Source organism: Adelges cooleyi, unplaced genomic scaffold (assembly GCF_023614345.1).
Source record: "Adelges cooleyi isolate 19-005CV unplaced genomic scaffold, UGA_ACOO_1.1 ACOO_flye_CR_arks_rails_tigmint_CR_PRNA_23, whole genome shotgun sequence".
Taxonomy (NCBI): domain Eukaryota; kingdom Metazoa; phylum Arthropoda; class Insecta; order Hemiptera; family Adelgidae; genus Adelges; species Adelges cooleyi.
The window spans coordinates 4,316,791-4,335,791 of NW_026095893.1; the positions used below are offsets into that span (position 1 = coordinate 4,316,791).

A 19,001-nucleotide genomic window follows, 5' to 3' on the forward strand; every position below is an offset into this window, starting at 1 on the left:
CTTTAGCTCGACAAATCTGGTGTCGCGCTAAAATAATGTTTTGCTTGTATTTTTAATATAATAATATCATATTATTAAAATGTATTTAAGGTCAAAAACTGGAAAGGTCAATGACTTTGTCCGTTTTTTTTTTAACAAAGCTCACCATTGGTTGTTGTCCAGGATCAATATCGAATTTAAGTAATGCGTATGGCACACAACTTTAAACGTTGCAATTGAGCTTACAATTTACTTCGTTGGTGGCAAGTTAAGGAGTTCAACAGAATCATTATAATGTTGTAGGTACGTTTACAATAGTGATTGTTTGGCAAGTGCTTGTGATTTAAGACTGATTGAGTAGACCATTTTTTTTCCTTCGCCCACCGTAGGTATACCGACTATACATCCGATATGTTCCTCTTAAACCGTCATCGTTCAACACGACAAAGGCGAACAACAGTTCATATTATATAGATTAATGGTGCAACATTATAAAGTATATTATTTGTGAATCTGTCGCGCCAAAGGTGACACCGGCGGTATTATCACACGACAATGGCGAACACAGACAATTGTGATTGCAAAATAATAAAATATTTTCTCTAAGCTTTTGTGATCAAACAATATATTATAATGTAGGTAATATATATTTATACTGATGCTTAATAGAATCTACTGAGATCGTGATCCACACATATACGTCATACTGAGCTTATACTTATCTATTTTTCATGTACAATAGATACTATATTTGTGTACACGCGGGATAACAGAACGTATGTATATTGTATAGTATATATTAAAATTACAGTCTTTGGAAACCAAGGGTCCAGATAAATTTAATTCAAATAAATCATAAATTATTTGTCTATCATTTAACACAGTAAATCTACAATTGGTACCATGTAAAACCGACAACAAATTTGATGAATCCAATGATTAAATTAACAATGTTTTATTTCAAAATAAATATATTGTTGGACACATATTAATAAAGATTTATTTAAAAAAACAGATATATATATATATTTTTTTTTACTTTTGGATTTATTTACTGGTTTAGCAGGTTTACAACTAATACAAGTATATAAATATATTATTTTATTTAAAAAAAAAAAGTCCTAATATTACATTATTTTTACAGGCAGCCCTAACCACCGCAAAAAGTGTATTGTTGAACATCAATTCCATCGACCCTTATTGTATCGAATAATCTGATATTGAATTTTATCGCGAAATGCTTAATTAATATTTAAAATGAAAAAACTAAAATAATTAAATATTTCACTTTGTACAAATCGTTTTTATTATTAGCAGTCGGCTATTTAATTAATTTTACTTAAAGTATAAACTTTTCGTTGAAACTCCAGTTGTTATAGTTGTTATTAGTATTTTCTTACAGTGTTTGTACTCACGTTAATCATGGTTGTCCACTTGAAACTTTTGTGTAATTTATGATTATTATTTTTTCTTTTGTATTTCGACTTTTCAAACATGTACAAACTATTATTTGTACGTTGCCAGAAAAATATAAAAAAATAAACATATCGTGTATACATATCGAATGGTCCACTGAAACCATTTAAACATCGAGCATACAAGGCATAACATATTTAAATTGCATGTGTTGGTTTTAATAAGAGGTAAAAAGATTTAACTTCCAGTATCTAAATTTAATAAAAAAATATAAATATACTATCGAAATCATTCTTGCGCTTAGCCTAAAATGTTAATATTGTCGTTAAACCCAAAATGTATGTATTTTTGTGTATAATAAATATTTTGGGTTACTTACCGTGTCATTAATATCACCGTCTGTAATAATTATTCTAGACGAATCCCTCCGAATCGCTCAATTACCCAAGAGGGTGCAGAGTACATTGATTAAGACAACCTTTTTTAAACCCATTAAGTCGTTACACTATAATATATAAAATACCATATTATTATACAACAAAGCGTTACGATAAGCGTTATTCCTTTTGCACCGCTGTTGCCTTTTTAGGGAACTTTCCAGACCAAGTTTCTTGTAAGTCAAGGTAAAAAACAATTATCTGTGGTGCCATAAGTAGTAGGTACTAATTATACTTAACCAGTACGCGCGTCACCCGTATCTGTGCTAGTAGCGTTTAAGAGAAAAATTACTTGTGTTCGCCATAACTGCGACCGTTTATCCGAAAGTAATTACCGATTGATATCTCACACCAAAGATAGAAAACCTATAAAATATCCTAAAAGGACTCTGGTATATCTAATTATTATAATAGAGTTCTGACGGCTGGGTCACCGCCAATCTGTTAAATCCCACTTGTTCCGACATTAACAACCAATTATATTGTATATTATATATTATACCTATTATAATATATTTTAGAAACAGCACACCGACCAGCGATGGTCGTGAGGATAAGAATAATCATTTCTTTTTTAAATATAAATTATGTACACCTTAGCGATTAGGAAAACAGTACACGCGGCAATGCACTGCCAGTCACTGTTAACAATATATATTTTTCGTTCGACCATTTGTGTTTAAATGCAACAGGAGAGATCGATTCAATAAAGTAGTAGTATTAGTAGTAGAAACGCAGTTTGTTTTGCCCTATGGGGTCATCCAATTACATATATAATATATATGTAGGATATGTTTGATTTTGTTGTTACCAATTAAAAAGAGACGTGTTCCCCACAGCTTTTCAAATCCACACATTGATTTTTTATTTCTCTCTAAGAGCCCACGCCCTTCTGATTTTAACAGAAAACGATTTTGTCGTTATTAATATGTATACATTTTAGGAATGTGTTTGTCTAATGTCTACAGCAGCTGTGAGTATACAATAAATCTAGTAAACCGATAAATATTTATTGATTCACGGGTTTTCGATTTGATTTAAACACTATAAATAAAACGATAGCATAAAAAACACATTCGTACAGTCGCTGTACAATTAGCCCGGGGACACAAGTATAACGTAGGCAAATACAAGAACATTCTAATATAATTATAATAAAATAAATTGATAAAATATTTAAATTTGGCGTTCTATATCTTCTGACTCGTACGGTAAAAAACCACATGACGTTTCGTTTGAACGTAGTGAAATTCGTTTTAATGAAAGGCGAAATTAAAATCGTGTCAAACATGAAATAATGGATGTGCTGGACATATCCGGCCCAATCGCTCAGCTGCTATTGGCGGAAGCTTTAAAATATGATCTAAACGCCCTGATGGCTATTATACCTATTGGCTATTTTCCATCGCCTCGCCTTGGCCGCAGTACCCCGCAACACGGCGAATTATATGCATATATAGGACTTCGATATAATGACGTGAAATGTAATCTTATTTATTTAGACAACGTGGCGGACGCCTGCGGGCTTACCAGGAAAACACTATCGATTGATAACGTTTTTGCGTGTATATATGTAAATAAAGTGAAAAGTTTGCCGGTAAAACTAATCGAATGCAAAGTGCCGAGGTTGTATGTGTATCGGTGAAAATGATTCATTAAGCGCACAACTTTGCGTTGGATTAGCCCATTAAAAGTTTTTGGACGCGTCTTCGGCGCTTATTAAATTACCTTGGGAGTTCGACGCCCCGTCAGTCCCAGCGGGAGTCGCACACACGTCCATATACATAATATTATACACACTTTATATTGTTTGTTTTCGGCGACTTTCGTCGTTCCAATTAAAAACCATCCACGTGCATTGCTGCATACATACACTGCGCTGTAATGCCGCTGTCACCCAGCCCAGACGAGCATCACCGTGAGAACGTCACGATCTGAGCTCGCAGATAATAATAATATTACAGTATAATATATAATAAAGATATTATATATGCTCGCCATGTCGATTCCGGTATAAGACACTGAACTCCGACGCCGCGCCGCCACGTCAGCTATATTATAGGCACTACGGTTATGTATGATTTTCCTTTGTAATGGTAATTTGCCAAAATATAAAATACCGATGAATGCCATGAATATTTATAGGGGGGGGGGAAGCAGTTTCTTTTGTTTTCACGAAACCTCCCGGCCGGGATCGTCTCCTCGATAGCGCCCATTATTATAGATTTAAGTGCCAAGTCAACACCTATCGTGTAGACCTATTAAGAATTGACTGCGGTCTCCTCTCTTTAACCCATCAAACTGCAAAATAACGCGTACAACCGTCTTTTGTCCGTTATTACTATCGAAGACGCCATTTTAAGAATTAATAGTTAATGGATGAAAAATAAACAGAAGTTTCTATTAGCTATTGATCAACAATAAAACAACGATGGTAGCGAATGCAATATTTATTATTTTACCAGGTATTTGGTTACTGCGTACGTGACATCCCTAAGCCAATAGAAATCATTTCTGCACAGGAGTCCTTAAAGACATCACTATGATTACGGTGTTATTAGGGTGAATACTTTGACTTGAAAAACAATACTATTTAATAGTTACAGATAAGTGTCTATCAATTATTATAGACAACAATATATCGTAGAGGTTAGGTAGTTCGTCTGTGCTATACGTAAAGTTCAGCTAAACATACGTGATTAAGTTCGTGGTAATTTCATCGCCAGTTCCAAGACCTTTGTGATGCTAAAATGTATCCTTGTACTGAGTTGCTTTTTGTAGTGTCCAAAATTCTGATTGAACGCTGCTCGAGACGTCAGTGTCCATATTTCTATGTATGTGTCATACATATAACTTGCAGGGTCGGTTGTTATACTTGTATATAAAACGTGACGAAGAGGAGAGGAGGCTTTTAAATCATGCAAGAGCAACATCTGGTGACACGGAAGCACTCGCCGTCGAGCTCGGCTAATTTTATCGTGTTTTATTGCCTGTCCGCCACCGTCGCCACTACTGACGGAAAGGATCCACCGCCTCCCGGATCCTGTCCGGGAAATAATTTATAAAGCCCAGAGTATAATTATTATTATTGTCATTATTTTACGGGTTGCTCGGCGTACACTTTGGGCGAGCTTTTCGTAGCAAGCTATAACAATATTGTGTACAGTGCGCGATAATAAATTACTGTAGCAAAATACAAAACTGTAACAGATGTACTCGTTTAATAAACAATTCGTCCTGATACAAATAAATAATATTCGAGAATGCGACCGAAGTCGTCCACAGCATATATAATGTGTTCTTTTCGAACAGCGTTGACTTGACATCACTGATGAGTATCCACAATTCCACAACCAAAAGTTTTTCTTGTAATATCTCCCAAATTAGGACCGTCTGACCTACGACTGCGTCAGGGGCTAGAGGTAATGCCAAAGCAAAAATACAGTCTAGTTGCGACCTGCGCCACAGGATATAATCGGTGTTTACTGACCTGCCTAGGCCAAGCCGACGCCGATTCAGTAACGTATTCACTGCTCTAAGTACACGTTCGTTTATTGTATTAAAAAAAAAAAAATAGGTCAATCCCGGATCTTTCTTGTTGATTCCAACCTAGAATAGTACGTAATATTATAAGAGCCGGTGGCGCCCACTCTGTCGGTCGAGTACGGTGCCCGTGAGTGGGCATTGTCTCGCCTAGTCATATTATTATTATGTGTTTGTCGTTCCAGAATAAACACAGCATTCTCATCTATTTTTCCATATTACAATTAACTTGTCACGACCTTGTGTGCAACGAGACTTGGCAACCAAAAGAAATGAACGTTACTCGAACATTTTTTATCGACTCCATTTTTATGGCTTTTCAAGACTATTTAAGATTTTTTTTTTCGATAATGTCGTTTAATGTTTAATACTTGCGTAAAAATTGACAAATTCAATTGGTTTCTTGAAAACACTGTAGTCGATTAATGTTGCTTTCGTTCTGATTTGTTTTTTCTTTATTGCTTTTTTTCTCATTAAAAACAAATTGCGTTGGGCTCTTTGCACGAATTAGGTTGAGGATTGCTCAGTAACGCGTTTGTATTGGTTCTAATACTTTTTATTATTCCACCACACACTACAACTATAACTACAGCAATCAGCATCGATTATGTTTAGACAAGCAATAATAATTACATTATTATTATGTTTTTTCCTTTATATAAAAACTCAGACACGGAGCTCGTATATTCGATTTCTCTAAATGGTAGTATCTTTTATAGAAAAGTAAATCGTCTTTTTTTTTTTTTATATTTTGGATGATTTACGGTAGTACTTTCTAAGTTATCTCGGGGTGTCTGTGTATATTGTTTGAATTTGTTCGTTATCCGGATTTACTACTCAGGGGACTCTGACTCGCAATTGGTGCGTTCCTGAAGGGTTTTCGAACGATGTTGTTTTTTAAGAATTTTTTACTTGGAACAAATACGAGTTATTTCATATAATATAGGCACATTATGCACTATGTTTATTAGTAAATTTTATACCTCCACGATAAACGGCTTTTGTCATACGTTTATTTTTTGTTTTTTTAATTCTAGATACTGATTGGAAACATCAACACGTACTTGGAGCACAAACAAGAACTGAATCCGCCGATCTGGGCGTCGAAAATCAGATTCCTGCCGTACAGCTTCCACACCCGACAGGTGTGCATGCGAGTCGAACTCTACGGGTGCCCTTGGACAGGTTGGTCAAGCGTCCGATATCCGGCAATCAAGTCAATTAGAGTAACTTGAAAAAATATATAATAATAAAAAAAATGATGATTTGCGCAGACGGTGTTCTTAGCTATTCGATGCCTCAAGGAGATAAACGCAGCCCGGAATGGGAGTTCTACGACTCCACGTACGACGGTTACTGGAACGACGAATTGCAAAGAGGTCTGGGCCAATTGACCGACGGAAGAGTAGGACCGGATAACTTTAGAATGGGATACTATGACATTGAAAAAGGTACACTTAATTCCATACAAATATTACATTGGACATTAAGCATTATTTTTTGTACTAACTCAACGACTATAATAGCGTCGTTAATATTATAATACTTTAGTCCAAATGACGGTATACAAATGTTATTTAAAATATTATTATTATTCAATAGATACAAATTGACACTAAACAACCCCAGTAGCTATAGATGTTTAATATTGTATATTAGTTTATTGTTTATTAGCTCCCCCGTATAATTTGTTTTTAAAGTATATCAATCAAACCCCCGATGTTTATATATTATACAGGTATATACAAGAATCAAAACAAAAACAACTTTCGAAAGCTAAAATTCTCTAATGTGCTATAAAGACACATATTTCATCTACAATATTGCCTAAAAATGTTCCTATTTTAAAACATTTTTTTTTTATATTACAATAGCACGATAACGATCACGTGAAATAAAAATGTTCTAACGAGATCTAGCCGATCAATAATAAAAAACAACAATGGCAGTTAGTGTAAAATGTATAGCGGATAATTATAAATTTCATATGTGACACATTACACTCGGTTCAATGTATTATTATTTTGATAAATCAAGTGGTTGTCGTTTCACCAAGTTTTATCGCGGCAAATATATATTCATGGGTTAAGTTTCCGAAGTCGGTGTAAACATTCTATAAACTACAATCGTTATATTTTCAGAGCGTTTCTAGTTTTTCATGAATAATTCAATAAAAGCTTCTTTTTCCTCTCTCTCTTGTTGTGAAGGGATAAAAGGAGACTACTTACCGCCGTATTCGTGATCGAAATAGCTTTTTTCCCTTTTTTTTTTTTGTTGCTTCTCTCAACAATGTCTCCGTCCACCGTAGCTAATGGACCGCGGTAAACGGTCACTTTATTTTCAAATTACTATAGAAGAGTAAAAAAAAAATGTATTTTCTTTTAACTACATAATATAATATAATATTATATATTAAAATATTCCACCTATTCCTGTTAGGTTGTGTAGTATATCATAATAATAATAATATTATTATGAAACGGGAACGCATTTTTGCAATTCGTGTAACGTTATGCTGTATAATAAATTGTAACTAAAGAAAGATAAAGAAAAAAATGTTTTTATATAATTTTTAACAATAACATATTAGTTTGGTTGACACATACTGTCTGCATTTGTTGAATTAATTATAATAATATGTGTACATAATTATAGGCCAAGGATGGGTCGGTTGGAGGAACGACACCAGAAATGGACAACCTATCGAAATCAAATTCGAATTCGACAAGATCCGAGAGTTTACCGGAGTACACATTTACTGTAACAATCAATTTCAAAAGGACGTGCAGGTAAAATAAACTTCTTCTTTCCTTGTTTAACACTTATCACTTCTTTAACCTCTTGGCTCTTACTGATATTATATTATCACATGAATACATTTTTCTACTTCACGAATCCACAATAATCTATCCTGTTCACTATGTTACGTAATTAGTCTGCAACACACATTTCGCATCATACCTACAACTATAACTTCTATCTTCATAACACGCCTTGTCCTCTATCCTGAAACCTTTCTCGGCCGTACTAGGGTACTTATAGGCTAGAACTTTTCCAAAATTTTACTTTGGAGGTAAACTAAAAATATATAACAATAAAACCTATTGGTATTAATGATAATACAGGGAATACATGAGTTAACGTTTTCACGGCACACTTAATGAAATAAAAGTCGAAGGGCTGTTTTTTAACAGTTCCCGACCGACCCGGCAGTCAACTGACATTTAATCGAATCCATTATAATAAAATATACATTTAATATCATTATACAACGACTTTAAAGTTTAAGGACGCGACGGTCTGCCACCGCGGTAACTGTTCAACACAATTATTGGGTGCGTTGTCTAACCCCAAATTGGAAAATGATTCGAAAATGCGATTATAAACGCCGAGTCATGCCGTAGGGCAACGGCTGGAGAGCAATGCGAAATCTAAAGACGAATGCAAATTGCGTCTTGAAATTATTAATGACAACAAAATAATAAATGAAGTCTCTGAAATCAGATTAAACGTACACATTTTCGTGGTAGCGAGCGGTGGTCCAACTTAATAACTTTGGGCATTTGATAAGATTTACACGATATTGGAAAACAAAAATTGTATTATGGTTTTTGCTCCGACCGGGTAACGTTAAAAATCTACTAGGGTAAGGTCTGGGGAAGAAGGGAGAGAATAGGCTTGTATGAGGACTTAAGACATACGAGGTGGGCGGTGTACACATAGGTCGGTCGTGAACGTTGTTGTAGGTATATATTGAGTTGTTTTACAAGGGGGATTTTAACGATAATTAATGGATAACAATCTGCTCTAGTACGGGCCACGTCCTGCACGTGTTATGTCCAAACCATTGTTTTCCTATGATAATATAACACACGTGATGACCCCTTGCGCGCGTTGACCTCTTCAAAACTAATTAAGCCGAACTTATAATATTTGAATTTGGATATGTAAATAAAAAAAAAAATACTTTACATTTTTAACACTTGCCGCGCATCACTAGCTGTTATTGATAATTACATTTCCTATTTTGGATGACGTAACTATACGTTCAATTGTTAGCTGTTGCACTTGGACGGAAGTTAATTTTTAAGTCGTGACCGCAGGCGATTAAACTATATATAATCATAATTATTAATATCGATCGCTGATCGTTATTATTGTACTATACCTACTATATCCCGTCATCCGCAGCGTTTTCCGGATGACCGTTGCAATAATCTATTTGATTATAGTCCTGTTTGCTAAATACTCACATGTGTCACACCGGTGTAATATATTACTTTAGAAGACAACGTTCCGAGTATATATAATATATGTATATGTCTTGGACGACTCGTTGCCAATTATGTGAGTTCAGCGAATCGTGTACACGTCCCGTGTAAACTAGTCTTAATCACATCCTTGTCGCTGCTTATCGGCCACAGTAAAACGAGTAGCGAAAGTTAGTTTGGTTTTTTCACTTCTAATTGCGTTATTCATTTCTCATTACAGTTTAGGGCAAAACTTTACTGGGCTCAGGGCCAAAGTAAACGAGTCGCCCAAACAGAGTACACGGTTGTCGCATGTCTTTGGCGCCGAGCAAATTTCTTGGGAAAACTAATTTCTTAAAACTTTGTCGGCGCGTATATTGGCTTTTTTCATATAATAAACAATTCCGTCAAAAGCGGTCGCTGACGTCTGTTAATGTCCCAAAGTGCTTTTTAAACTTTGACAGCAACGCCCGAGAGAACAACTTCTCATAATGTTCTTCTCAACATGCGACGATTTTCATCAAACAAATTCTCATTAACTTATTCGATTTGGCGGTTGCGTTTCTAACGCTACCACCTTAGCCTCGGGCATGTTTTTCTTGTACCTGAGTTTTGCATAATATTCTGTGCGAATCGATTGAAAAAACAAATTTTTCGTCAAGAAATATATTTTGCCAATGACATTTTTTTCTATCTGTGTCTGTTTTTCAACCATTTTTTAAAAATATAACTATGAAAAACAATGAATATTGCTACTAAACATACCTAATGTTCATAAAATAATACATTAAAAATGTAATTTGCATTTTGTTGTTCTGTAAAATGTTGATAAACGTTACTTACACTCTTTTGGTTCCCACCACTTTTATTAAGTGTTATAACACATATTTTTGACAGGTTCCGATCGAGAATATTGACCGTGTTATGGTGTTTTTCGCTCATCCACCCCCCTTAATCGCTAATCAGTTTTTTTTTATTGAACACTGTATTGAAACCGGATACGCTTCCACACGGTAAAGGTGCGTTTCGGATTTTGCTTATTAATAAAAATCGGCTTATTTGGTCGACTCGGAATGAACCGTAGATGTGGGGTAGGGGGAGAAGAGGTTAAGCGATTTGTAAAACGCTTAACGATACAGTATAATGTGTTTTAAATATATATAGCACGGGATGAGCGGGACAACATGGAATTCCGAATCTGACCGAATGATTTACGAATGATCTTAACAGCGAACGCTACTAAATCTTCACCGATGTGTTGACACTGCGTCCACCGCCGCCGGTAATGAAGATTCATGTAACACATTAACGTTAAGACCGTCGTCCTACAAAGATATTATTATTATATGTGTATACATTATACACAAGAATAAAACTTACCGGCGGTCGGACTATTAGCGCGAGGATAGAACGGAACACGCAGTATATCACCGGCGTGCTCGAGCTTTCTGTATAACTGCACTGTGTATACAGCTAGGATTATTATAATAATAGTCTTATATATTTATGTGTATGCCTATACCGTATATTTATTGTGAAATCTCTCCGTCTTGTCTACCCACTACACACGACACCAGCATCGTTATTGATTGACATGGTGAAAACGAAGCGAACGTATTTTTTTTCCTAGAGAAAAGTGTAGGTGTGTGTATGAAATGGAAAAACCCTTGTATTCCCTTAAGACGACTTATACGCGTTCCCTAGGCGGCGTAAAAAATATTGTTTCTGACTTGATGGAAATTGTCTGTGTTATGTGGCAAACGAGCTACACGCCCATTCCTATTTCCTTCGATAGCGTCTTCTTCGACTGCGTAGTGTTATTATTATTTCTAACGGAAAACTTTTGAATTGCACACAGGTATTCTCCGAGGCGAGTGTTATGTTCAGCGTGGGCGGCAAAATCTACTCTTCGGAACCGTTGACTTACACGTACATGGAAGACCGGATATTCGAGACGTCCAGAAACGTCAGCATCAAGTTGCACAGGAGAGTCGGTCGGTTTGTCAAGCTCAAATTGTCTTTCGCCGCCAAATGGATAATGATCAGCGAAATCACATTCGACTCCGGTAAGTAACCTAACTACTATTTAGTCTGGTCTATTCGGATTTCGGGTTCAGGGTCAAAGTTTTAGTATTTTTAACTCTTTTACTGATGTTAAGCTGTATTAGGATTGTTGTTCTATATACCGCACGTGCCGGTCGCCTTGAAAGCGCATGTATGTAGGCTGGCTATAATTATTGATGCGGTGCGTGACTTTTTAATCCTAAGCATTTTTTTCGTGCTCGAGAACTAGCGGTTTTTATTCAAATAATAATACAAGCATGTATTTTCTATGTCAGAGGACCTTGTTGCATTACGAGTGACGTTGAAAATAACTCGAGTGCGTTAATCGAGAGAGCGCATCCGACTGAAAACATGCTTATTTATACCTGCGCGAGCATACATAGTAGTTTCACTGTTACTCCCCCTATGCATTCCGAATAGTAATGGCAAAGGCTAAACAATTTCTACTACGCGGATTGGCGCACTTCAACGAGACACGGCTATAAAATATATTAGTACAACGGGCAAAGGCAATAAAAAACGTCCTCGAGCTCCCAAACATAATATAATATGCTTAATATGAAATCTCCGATTGACAGACCTTACTAGTATTCTTTCTATGGTCTTTCCTCACCTCAACCCCCCCCCCCTCTGGTGTTCTTTGTCAGTATAGAAAAAGTATATTATACAAACGAGGGACTGCAGTAGTAAAACAAAGTTTACGTTCGCTACCGTTACGCTCATCGATGAAATATCATCGTAATTATAATGAATACAAAAAAATATAAGCAAATCGGATCAATGAGTGGTACAAAAGAGGGAGAGATACTTAAATAAGTAGTAGCGGTGGGGAGGGGGGAATTTCAATCGCGTTAAATTTAGTACATAAATAATGATTCGCCGACAGACGGACAGGTGCGCCCAGCGACGAGTTCTCGAAGAAATTAAAAAAATGTAGGTATGCTTCGTTTATAACCGAGAAATACGACATCCCTTCGCCGTCCCAAGGGGAACAATGAGTAGTCAGTAGGGTAAAAAATGGAAAAAGTAACATAAATCTCGAGAGGGTTCCGTATATTTATTTTCATTTTTTCCATCTACTTTTGTTTTTTTCTCCCTCCCCTCCTTTAATATGTATACATATAGGTATATATTATATTTATGCAGATATATACATGTTTTTTTTATTATTACCCCGCGCAAGAAGATTTATAGTTTACCTGAGCGTTTTCGGTAGGCTAAAGTGGTAATGGGAAAATCGCTGAGCCCCGACAGTATGTTTTGTGTGTATAACAATATATGAGCACCGTCGGCGGCGAATGGAAAAAATTGTATGGTACAACTGGAGGTTTATTTAATATTTATCTATTTATAGTTTATACATGTACAAATATACCCGTATGCCAAAAATGCCTATACGTCAGCAATGTACAAATAGGATTGTGCAAATAATAGATCATATAACCAGTATAAAAAAAAACAACATAATATGTATACTATTATAGTGTATTGATATTTTAATTCTAAAACACAAATTGACGTTCCGGGTCTTCCCCCCAAATAATAAATGCTTTTACCTTTTTTTTTTATAAACATTTCTCATGTGATATCTTCAAAATGTAAGTGCTATTGCGCCGCCTTTGGTCAGAGTTAAGGTTTTTCGAATTATCCGTGTCAAGTGTAAACAGTATCAAGATTGAGAACCTCGGGCGTTTCAATTATTAAAGCAAAGCCCAAAGGTCTTACTTAAACGGTGTTGGCATCTTCATTTGGACACCCTCGGCCGAGACAGATGTGTGTAATGGCAGGGGAGCGGCTTAAACGGTCCGCGGAAACAACCTTTTTAATATCGACCCTACTAGCAGTTTTATTCTTTCCCCTTGCGTTTGGTTTCCTTCGGTGGTCCTCCGGCGGTACATCGTAGAGCATTTTAAAGGAATCCGGTCCCGTTTGCTTGTGATACTGTGCAGGTTAGGGTAGATTTACGAGTCAAGTTTTTCATAAAGATGTTACCACAATACACTTTGATACCGCGTATCGTGCATTAGCTGTACTTGGGTTCCGCGTTTATCTCACAAGATTAATATTACGCAATAACGTTACCGCCAAAAAAGAAAAATCTATCGTTTACATAGTTTTTAGCCACCCAAATTGCTAACAAGTCTGTTAGTAATAGCTAAGTATCTCTAATTAAATCGAATAATTACCATGGTATGTAACCTAAAACACTGATCACCATTTCTTGTTATTCGAAAATATCTAATTTTATACTAAAAAATAAACCTGAGGCATAAAAAAAATGTTTTTGTTTCCACCGATTATTTCCACTCAAAACACAGACGGGTTTGATGTATTCAATGATTTCTTTCCACATAATTGCCATGCTATTAATATTGTGCTTGTATTTTGCAAAGGTATAAAAATAAAGAAGCCAAGTAGGATTTTTAAAACGTCTGAGTCGAGTATTTTTTAATTAAGAACTTTTTTATTTTTTAATATAAGTTGCCTGTCCACCCAGTATAATGACAATGAAAATGGCTAGACCCTTAATTGCCGCGGTTTTCGAGGTGCTTTTGAACAATGGGTCTGCGTAATTGCTTCTGTGCCCTCCTACACTACCCTTCATCCCTATATACACGCTCAGTCGACCCTGATGGAAATTCGTCGCTTTTTAACTCTGAAAGACATTCGTTATGCCGTCACGTTTAAACACGACCGCTTTTGCGCACCCTTTTCCGGATGTAAATTGATTGCCAAGCACAACGCGCTATTCTAATTTCTCGGACCCGAGCAAACTTACAGGATATCCTCCGAAATCCGAATTGTGACCATACCTGTCACTGAAAGGGGGGAGGATACGAAAATAAAAACATAAATTATTTATAAAGGCATTGGGTTTAGAAATTAGATATACTTTTGTGATAAAATACCAAGAGGTTAGTATTGAACCAATTGTCGTTTGTTTGTATAGACGTTGCACAAGGAAATTTCACCGAAGAATTGGCTACACAATCGGAGTTGGCTACTCAAAAACCGGGCGTTATGTCCAAAGATTTAAGTTCTCACCGACCCGAACTCACATGTAAGTTTTACTTGTTATGACTAAGCCGATGTTTGTTCGTCGCAAAATTAATATTGTAATTTTTTTATTTCAGTTCCTACTGCTAAAGACGAAGATCAGACTTACATGGCGGTCATAATAGGCGTACTGATGGCTGTCATTATATTGCTGGCCGTGGCCATTTTCCTTATCGTGTCCAGACACAGACAGAGGAAGTGCTTCGCCAGCCCGTTGGTGGGCAAAAGCGCGTTGGCTTCCGGTAACGGATGTCCGGGCATGTCTTCTGGAAGCAGTTGCGGAACAGGTGGCAGTTACAAAGAGGCTGGCACCGGCAGTTCGTTAAGCCATCACGGCATAAGTCAGCCTGCGAATTCGGTCAACGGCCATTTGCACGACATGGACAGATTGATCCAACTTGACACTGAACCCTATCAAGAACCCTACCACGGACATACTCCTTTCTACAGTTACAGTACCGTAGTGGTCGGTCGCAACAATATGGACTCCAACAGTAAGTACACTGTTAAAATTTTTTAAAAATTGGTTGAGAGGGCCTTTGATAGTAATTTTGCTTGTGGATACTAATGAGATGGAACTTTTTCGCTCTCTTGAAAATAGCAACTGGATTGAGACTCGAAAAAATCCTCTTTAATTTAATAATTTAAATACACAGATAAGCAATGCTATACACATAAAATGCGACCGATTTTGTACATTACACCGCTTATCTGTATATTCTAAAATCAATGGTTTAATTAATAATCACAAAATAATAGTTATAATTATTAATGTAATGTATAATTATTATACATTATCATTGTAAACAATTTTGGTGGGTAGTAATAGTAAGTGACCTTTATTGGGCAAAACATAAACAAACGTTTTGTAATTAAAACTCGCGTTAAAAGTTTGGGCCTTTTGAAAAGTTTTACTCGCGACGTTTCTCGCAGTAACGGTTATCTGGAAAATTGTTTTCCCTTAAACTTTATACTCGATTCTTGTTTTCTAAAAGCACAATCTTCGCTGTCTCTCCGTTAACTAAAACGTCCTTAATATATATTATTGTACCTGCTGTTTTTTTTTTTATTGTTGCTGTGCTTATAATAATTAACAATACATTTGCTTTTTAGATTCAACCTATGAGTACGCCGTGCCCGAGACTGGAACAATGCCATTACTCACGAACGCACTTCCACCGCCCCCTCCGCCGTCGGCTCCTCCAGTGGCTCCTGTCACGACCGACACGTTTGCTAGGAACAGAATGTATCCCACGGACGAGAGCAGAAGTAGCAAAAAAGTACGTTTTTCCAGACATGTGTTATTCTAAGAGTTTAGGTACTCCGGACCAAATGTAAATCCACAAGTGTTTTTGACTCGGAAATCTTAACGGTGCTATGTCGTCTCACCAACGTCCACTTAAAAACGAAACACAATAAACACACTAGGCCAAAATAAATAATGTACACGAAAAAAACTTTACAACTTGGGTCAACAACAATAGGCACTATACTAGGTACTACATTCACATACAACTCGTTCAGCACAAACTATTTTTTTTTTTTTTACATATTGTCACATGATATTTAATTTTTTTTACTAACGTATTTTTTAAGCATAAATTGTGTACATTGCTGGCCAGCAATTATTTAACACTTAATAAAACTAAAAAAAAACATTAATTATAATGGTCACTTTTTAGAAAAAAATGGACTATCTAATAAGCTGATAAAATTGAACAAACCTATTAATAAAAATAAAATAATTACTTTAATTATTTAAATTTTAATACAATTGAGTATCACTGCACTTGACATACTATATAAAATAATTTTTAATGATGACCGTTTTAGTTTAAATTTATAAATTCTACTATTTTTCAAAGTTTGATTGCTCTAATGTGGCTTTTTTAGTTAAATATAATATTTTACTGATCTAAAAAAAAAATAATTGAAAAAAAAATGTTAACATAATTGTATTTTTTTCACCTTATATTGGTGTGGTTTATACGAAAATACTTTTTTTACCAATTAAGTTTCCGGAATTAATCAACGGGAAGATATAATTTCAATTAAACTCGGATAAGTTAGTCGCGGTAAAAGTTTCTTTTCAATATTAATATGATCTTTTTTAAATATTCGAAGAAAAAAAATGAAAAAACCCCTAGCCAAATTTCAATAATGAAAATGTATATTATACAAAAGAAATCCTTCTGCTTGAAACCAAAAAAAAAAGTAAACTGTAACACGAGGGAAAGAAGTCTTCAAATGGGGTTTCGGTGTGTTCCAAGTATAATTAAATATTTCTTTAGTGAATAATAAATAAAAAAAACCGAGAGGGAAAGGGAGGCGAAATAAGTCGTTTTTTCAGAATTTTTCTTCTTTCTTCGCATGTTAAACAGCGGTGTTCCGATTCCCCCTCGAGCGGTCATAATATAGTTTTGCCAAAACAGGTGATATATATTTCCCGGATTTCCCCTTCTTTGTGTTGTGTCCGGATGAAAAGATCATTACCAGACATAAGTTATTATAATAATAGTCCATGAATAATGGCCCAAACACGACACGCTTGCCCTATTCAAGCCTGTATTCAATGGTCTGTACTGCACGCGCTTATGTCGAACCGGTTGATTCACAAAATATGTAACTCATATTGTCGCAAATACTATGAACACCATTATGGCGCAACAGATGCTGTTGATTGATATAAAGTAGGTACACGTCAAGTTCGTAGTACGCCATTTTCGAGAGCCTACATGTATTTGAGTACACATCGGCGATCCATCGCCGTTTTAGATTACATCATTAGGTATAGCGTTTTACTTCTCATTTTTTTTTCTGTCACGAGACAGCATGGTCCCGGACAATAGTAAAACCGTCAACTTTAAATTCTTTTTAAAAAAAAAACTCCTTATATGTATAAATGTGTGATGAAAACACATTATTTATAACATGCGGTCTCGTGTAGCAGCTCACATTTTGACATTTTCGGTTAGGTTCATGCTCGGAGCGACGTCACCGCGCTGCCGACCCAATAACATTTAACATTTAACGCACACCTGGTTTTTTTTTTTTAATTTATTTTTTACCTTATAGTCTTTGCAGAAACAAGAATCTCAAACGGCGCTGAAACGACGACTCGAACAAACGCCAGTACCCGAATTCCCACGGCATCGTCTGCGTATGCTATCGAAGCTCAGCGAGGGCAATTACGGAGCGGTAAGTCGTCCAAAATTAGTAAACCAGAACGCCAGAGATATTTTGTATTCGAAATTCGCCGAAATTAAAAACGTGAATTATTAACCGTTAGCAAATAAATCTAAAAAATCAAATAGTTAAATGTTCACCGTGTTGAATCATCAATGATAAATTAAGAAGTAATGTAGAAATATTATAGATTTAAACGTGATTAAAAGACAAATTTAGAAGAGCCAAATATATAGGCAATATTACGCCTCTTTTTTCGGTTTTAAAATATCACGTCAACTATTTTTTTTCGTTTATGGTTTTAGTATGCGGTTAACTGTGCTGAAAAGCCTTACTAATTTTTGACTACTAAAGACGATCTGATTTCAATCTTATTAAAAGAGAACCGTCCGTTGGCCTCTTTTACTAATTTTTTTTTTTGGAAACCTATTTGAAAAATCTCGTTCTTATCTTTGTAGAATCAACTCTTAGTTGTATTTAGGTTATTTTCCGTCGTAAGTACAATTGTTTAATAACCTATTTTATGTATTAGATTTACGTTGCCGAAGCCGATGACATCCATGAATACCATTCCAATACTACGTCTGACAAACGGTTGGTGGCCGTCAAGTTTTTCTCGCCGACTTTAACCGAAAAAGAAAAGTGAGTTCGCATAACCAGCTGTGGACCCATCGTTATTCTTCTCTTCCTATCTTTATCCGACCAAAAATCCTTTAATCGAGAGTGCTATATATTTACTCCGTGACTTTATTCTTGGACTATTTCATTGTCCTCTCTTCTTTCAATACATCCAAACCGTCTATCGAATCCATTCGTGTATAAAATACATCGATAAATTAATATTGCATTGCCAACGTGCGCGTTTCAGAGCTGGATTGCAAAACGACGTGAGAATTTTGGCCGGTCTTGAAGACCAAAATATCGCAAGAGTTTTGGGAGTCTGCTCCATCGAACAACCTTTGTGTGTGATCATGGAGTACTGCGAGCACGGTGATCTCAACCAGTTCCTTAAAATGCACGTTCCCGCGGATGCTGCCCGGAATCTGCCGTCCGGCGTCAAGACCCTAAG

The 19,001-nt window shown here is 35.8% G+C and overlaps 1 protein-coding gene across 3 annotated transcripts in view; it reads left to right on the top strand.

Annotated features, from left to right (window-relative positions):
- LOC126836249 (discoidin domain-containing receptor 2-like) overlaps positions 1-19,001 on the top strand; it is a 103,459-nt gene that overhangs the window by 82,695 nt on the left and 1,763 nt on the right. For all 3 annotated transcript variants that reach the window (XM_050569490.1, XM_050569493.1, XM_050569492.1), the window contains 10 exons: positions 6,413-6,560; positions 6,650-6,826; positions 8,031-8,164; positions 11,484-11,691; positions 14,640-14,750; positions 14,824-15,240; positions 15,860-16,026; positions 17,822-17,944; positions 18,465-18,574; positions 18,801-19,001. In XM_050569490.1, coding sequence (XP_050425447.1) covers positions 6,413-6,560; positions 6,650-6,826; positions 8,031-8,164; positions 11,484-11,691; positions 14,640-14,750; positions 14,824-15,240; positions 15,860-16,026; positions 17,822-17,944; positions 18,465-18,574; positions 18,801-19,001 — 1,796 coding nt within the window. The remainder of the gene's footprint in view (positions 1-6,412; positions 6,561-6,649; positions 6,827-8,030; positions 8,165-11,483; positions 11,692-14,639; positions 14,751-14,823; positions 15,241-15,859; positions 16,027-17,821; positions 17,945-18,464; positions 18,575-18,800) is intronic.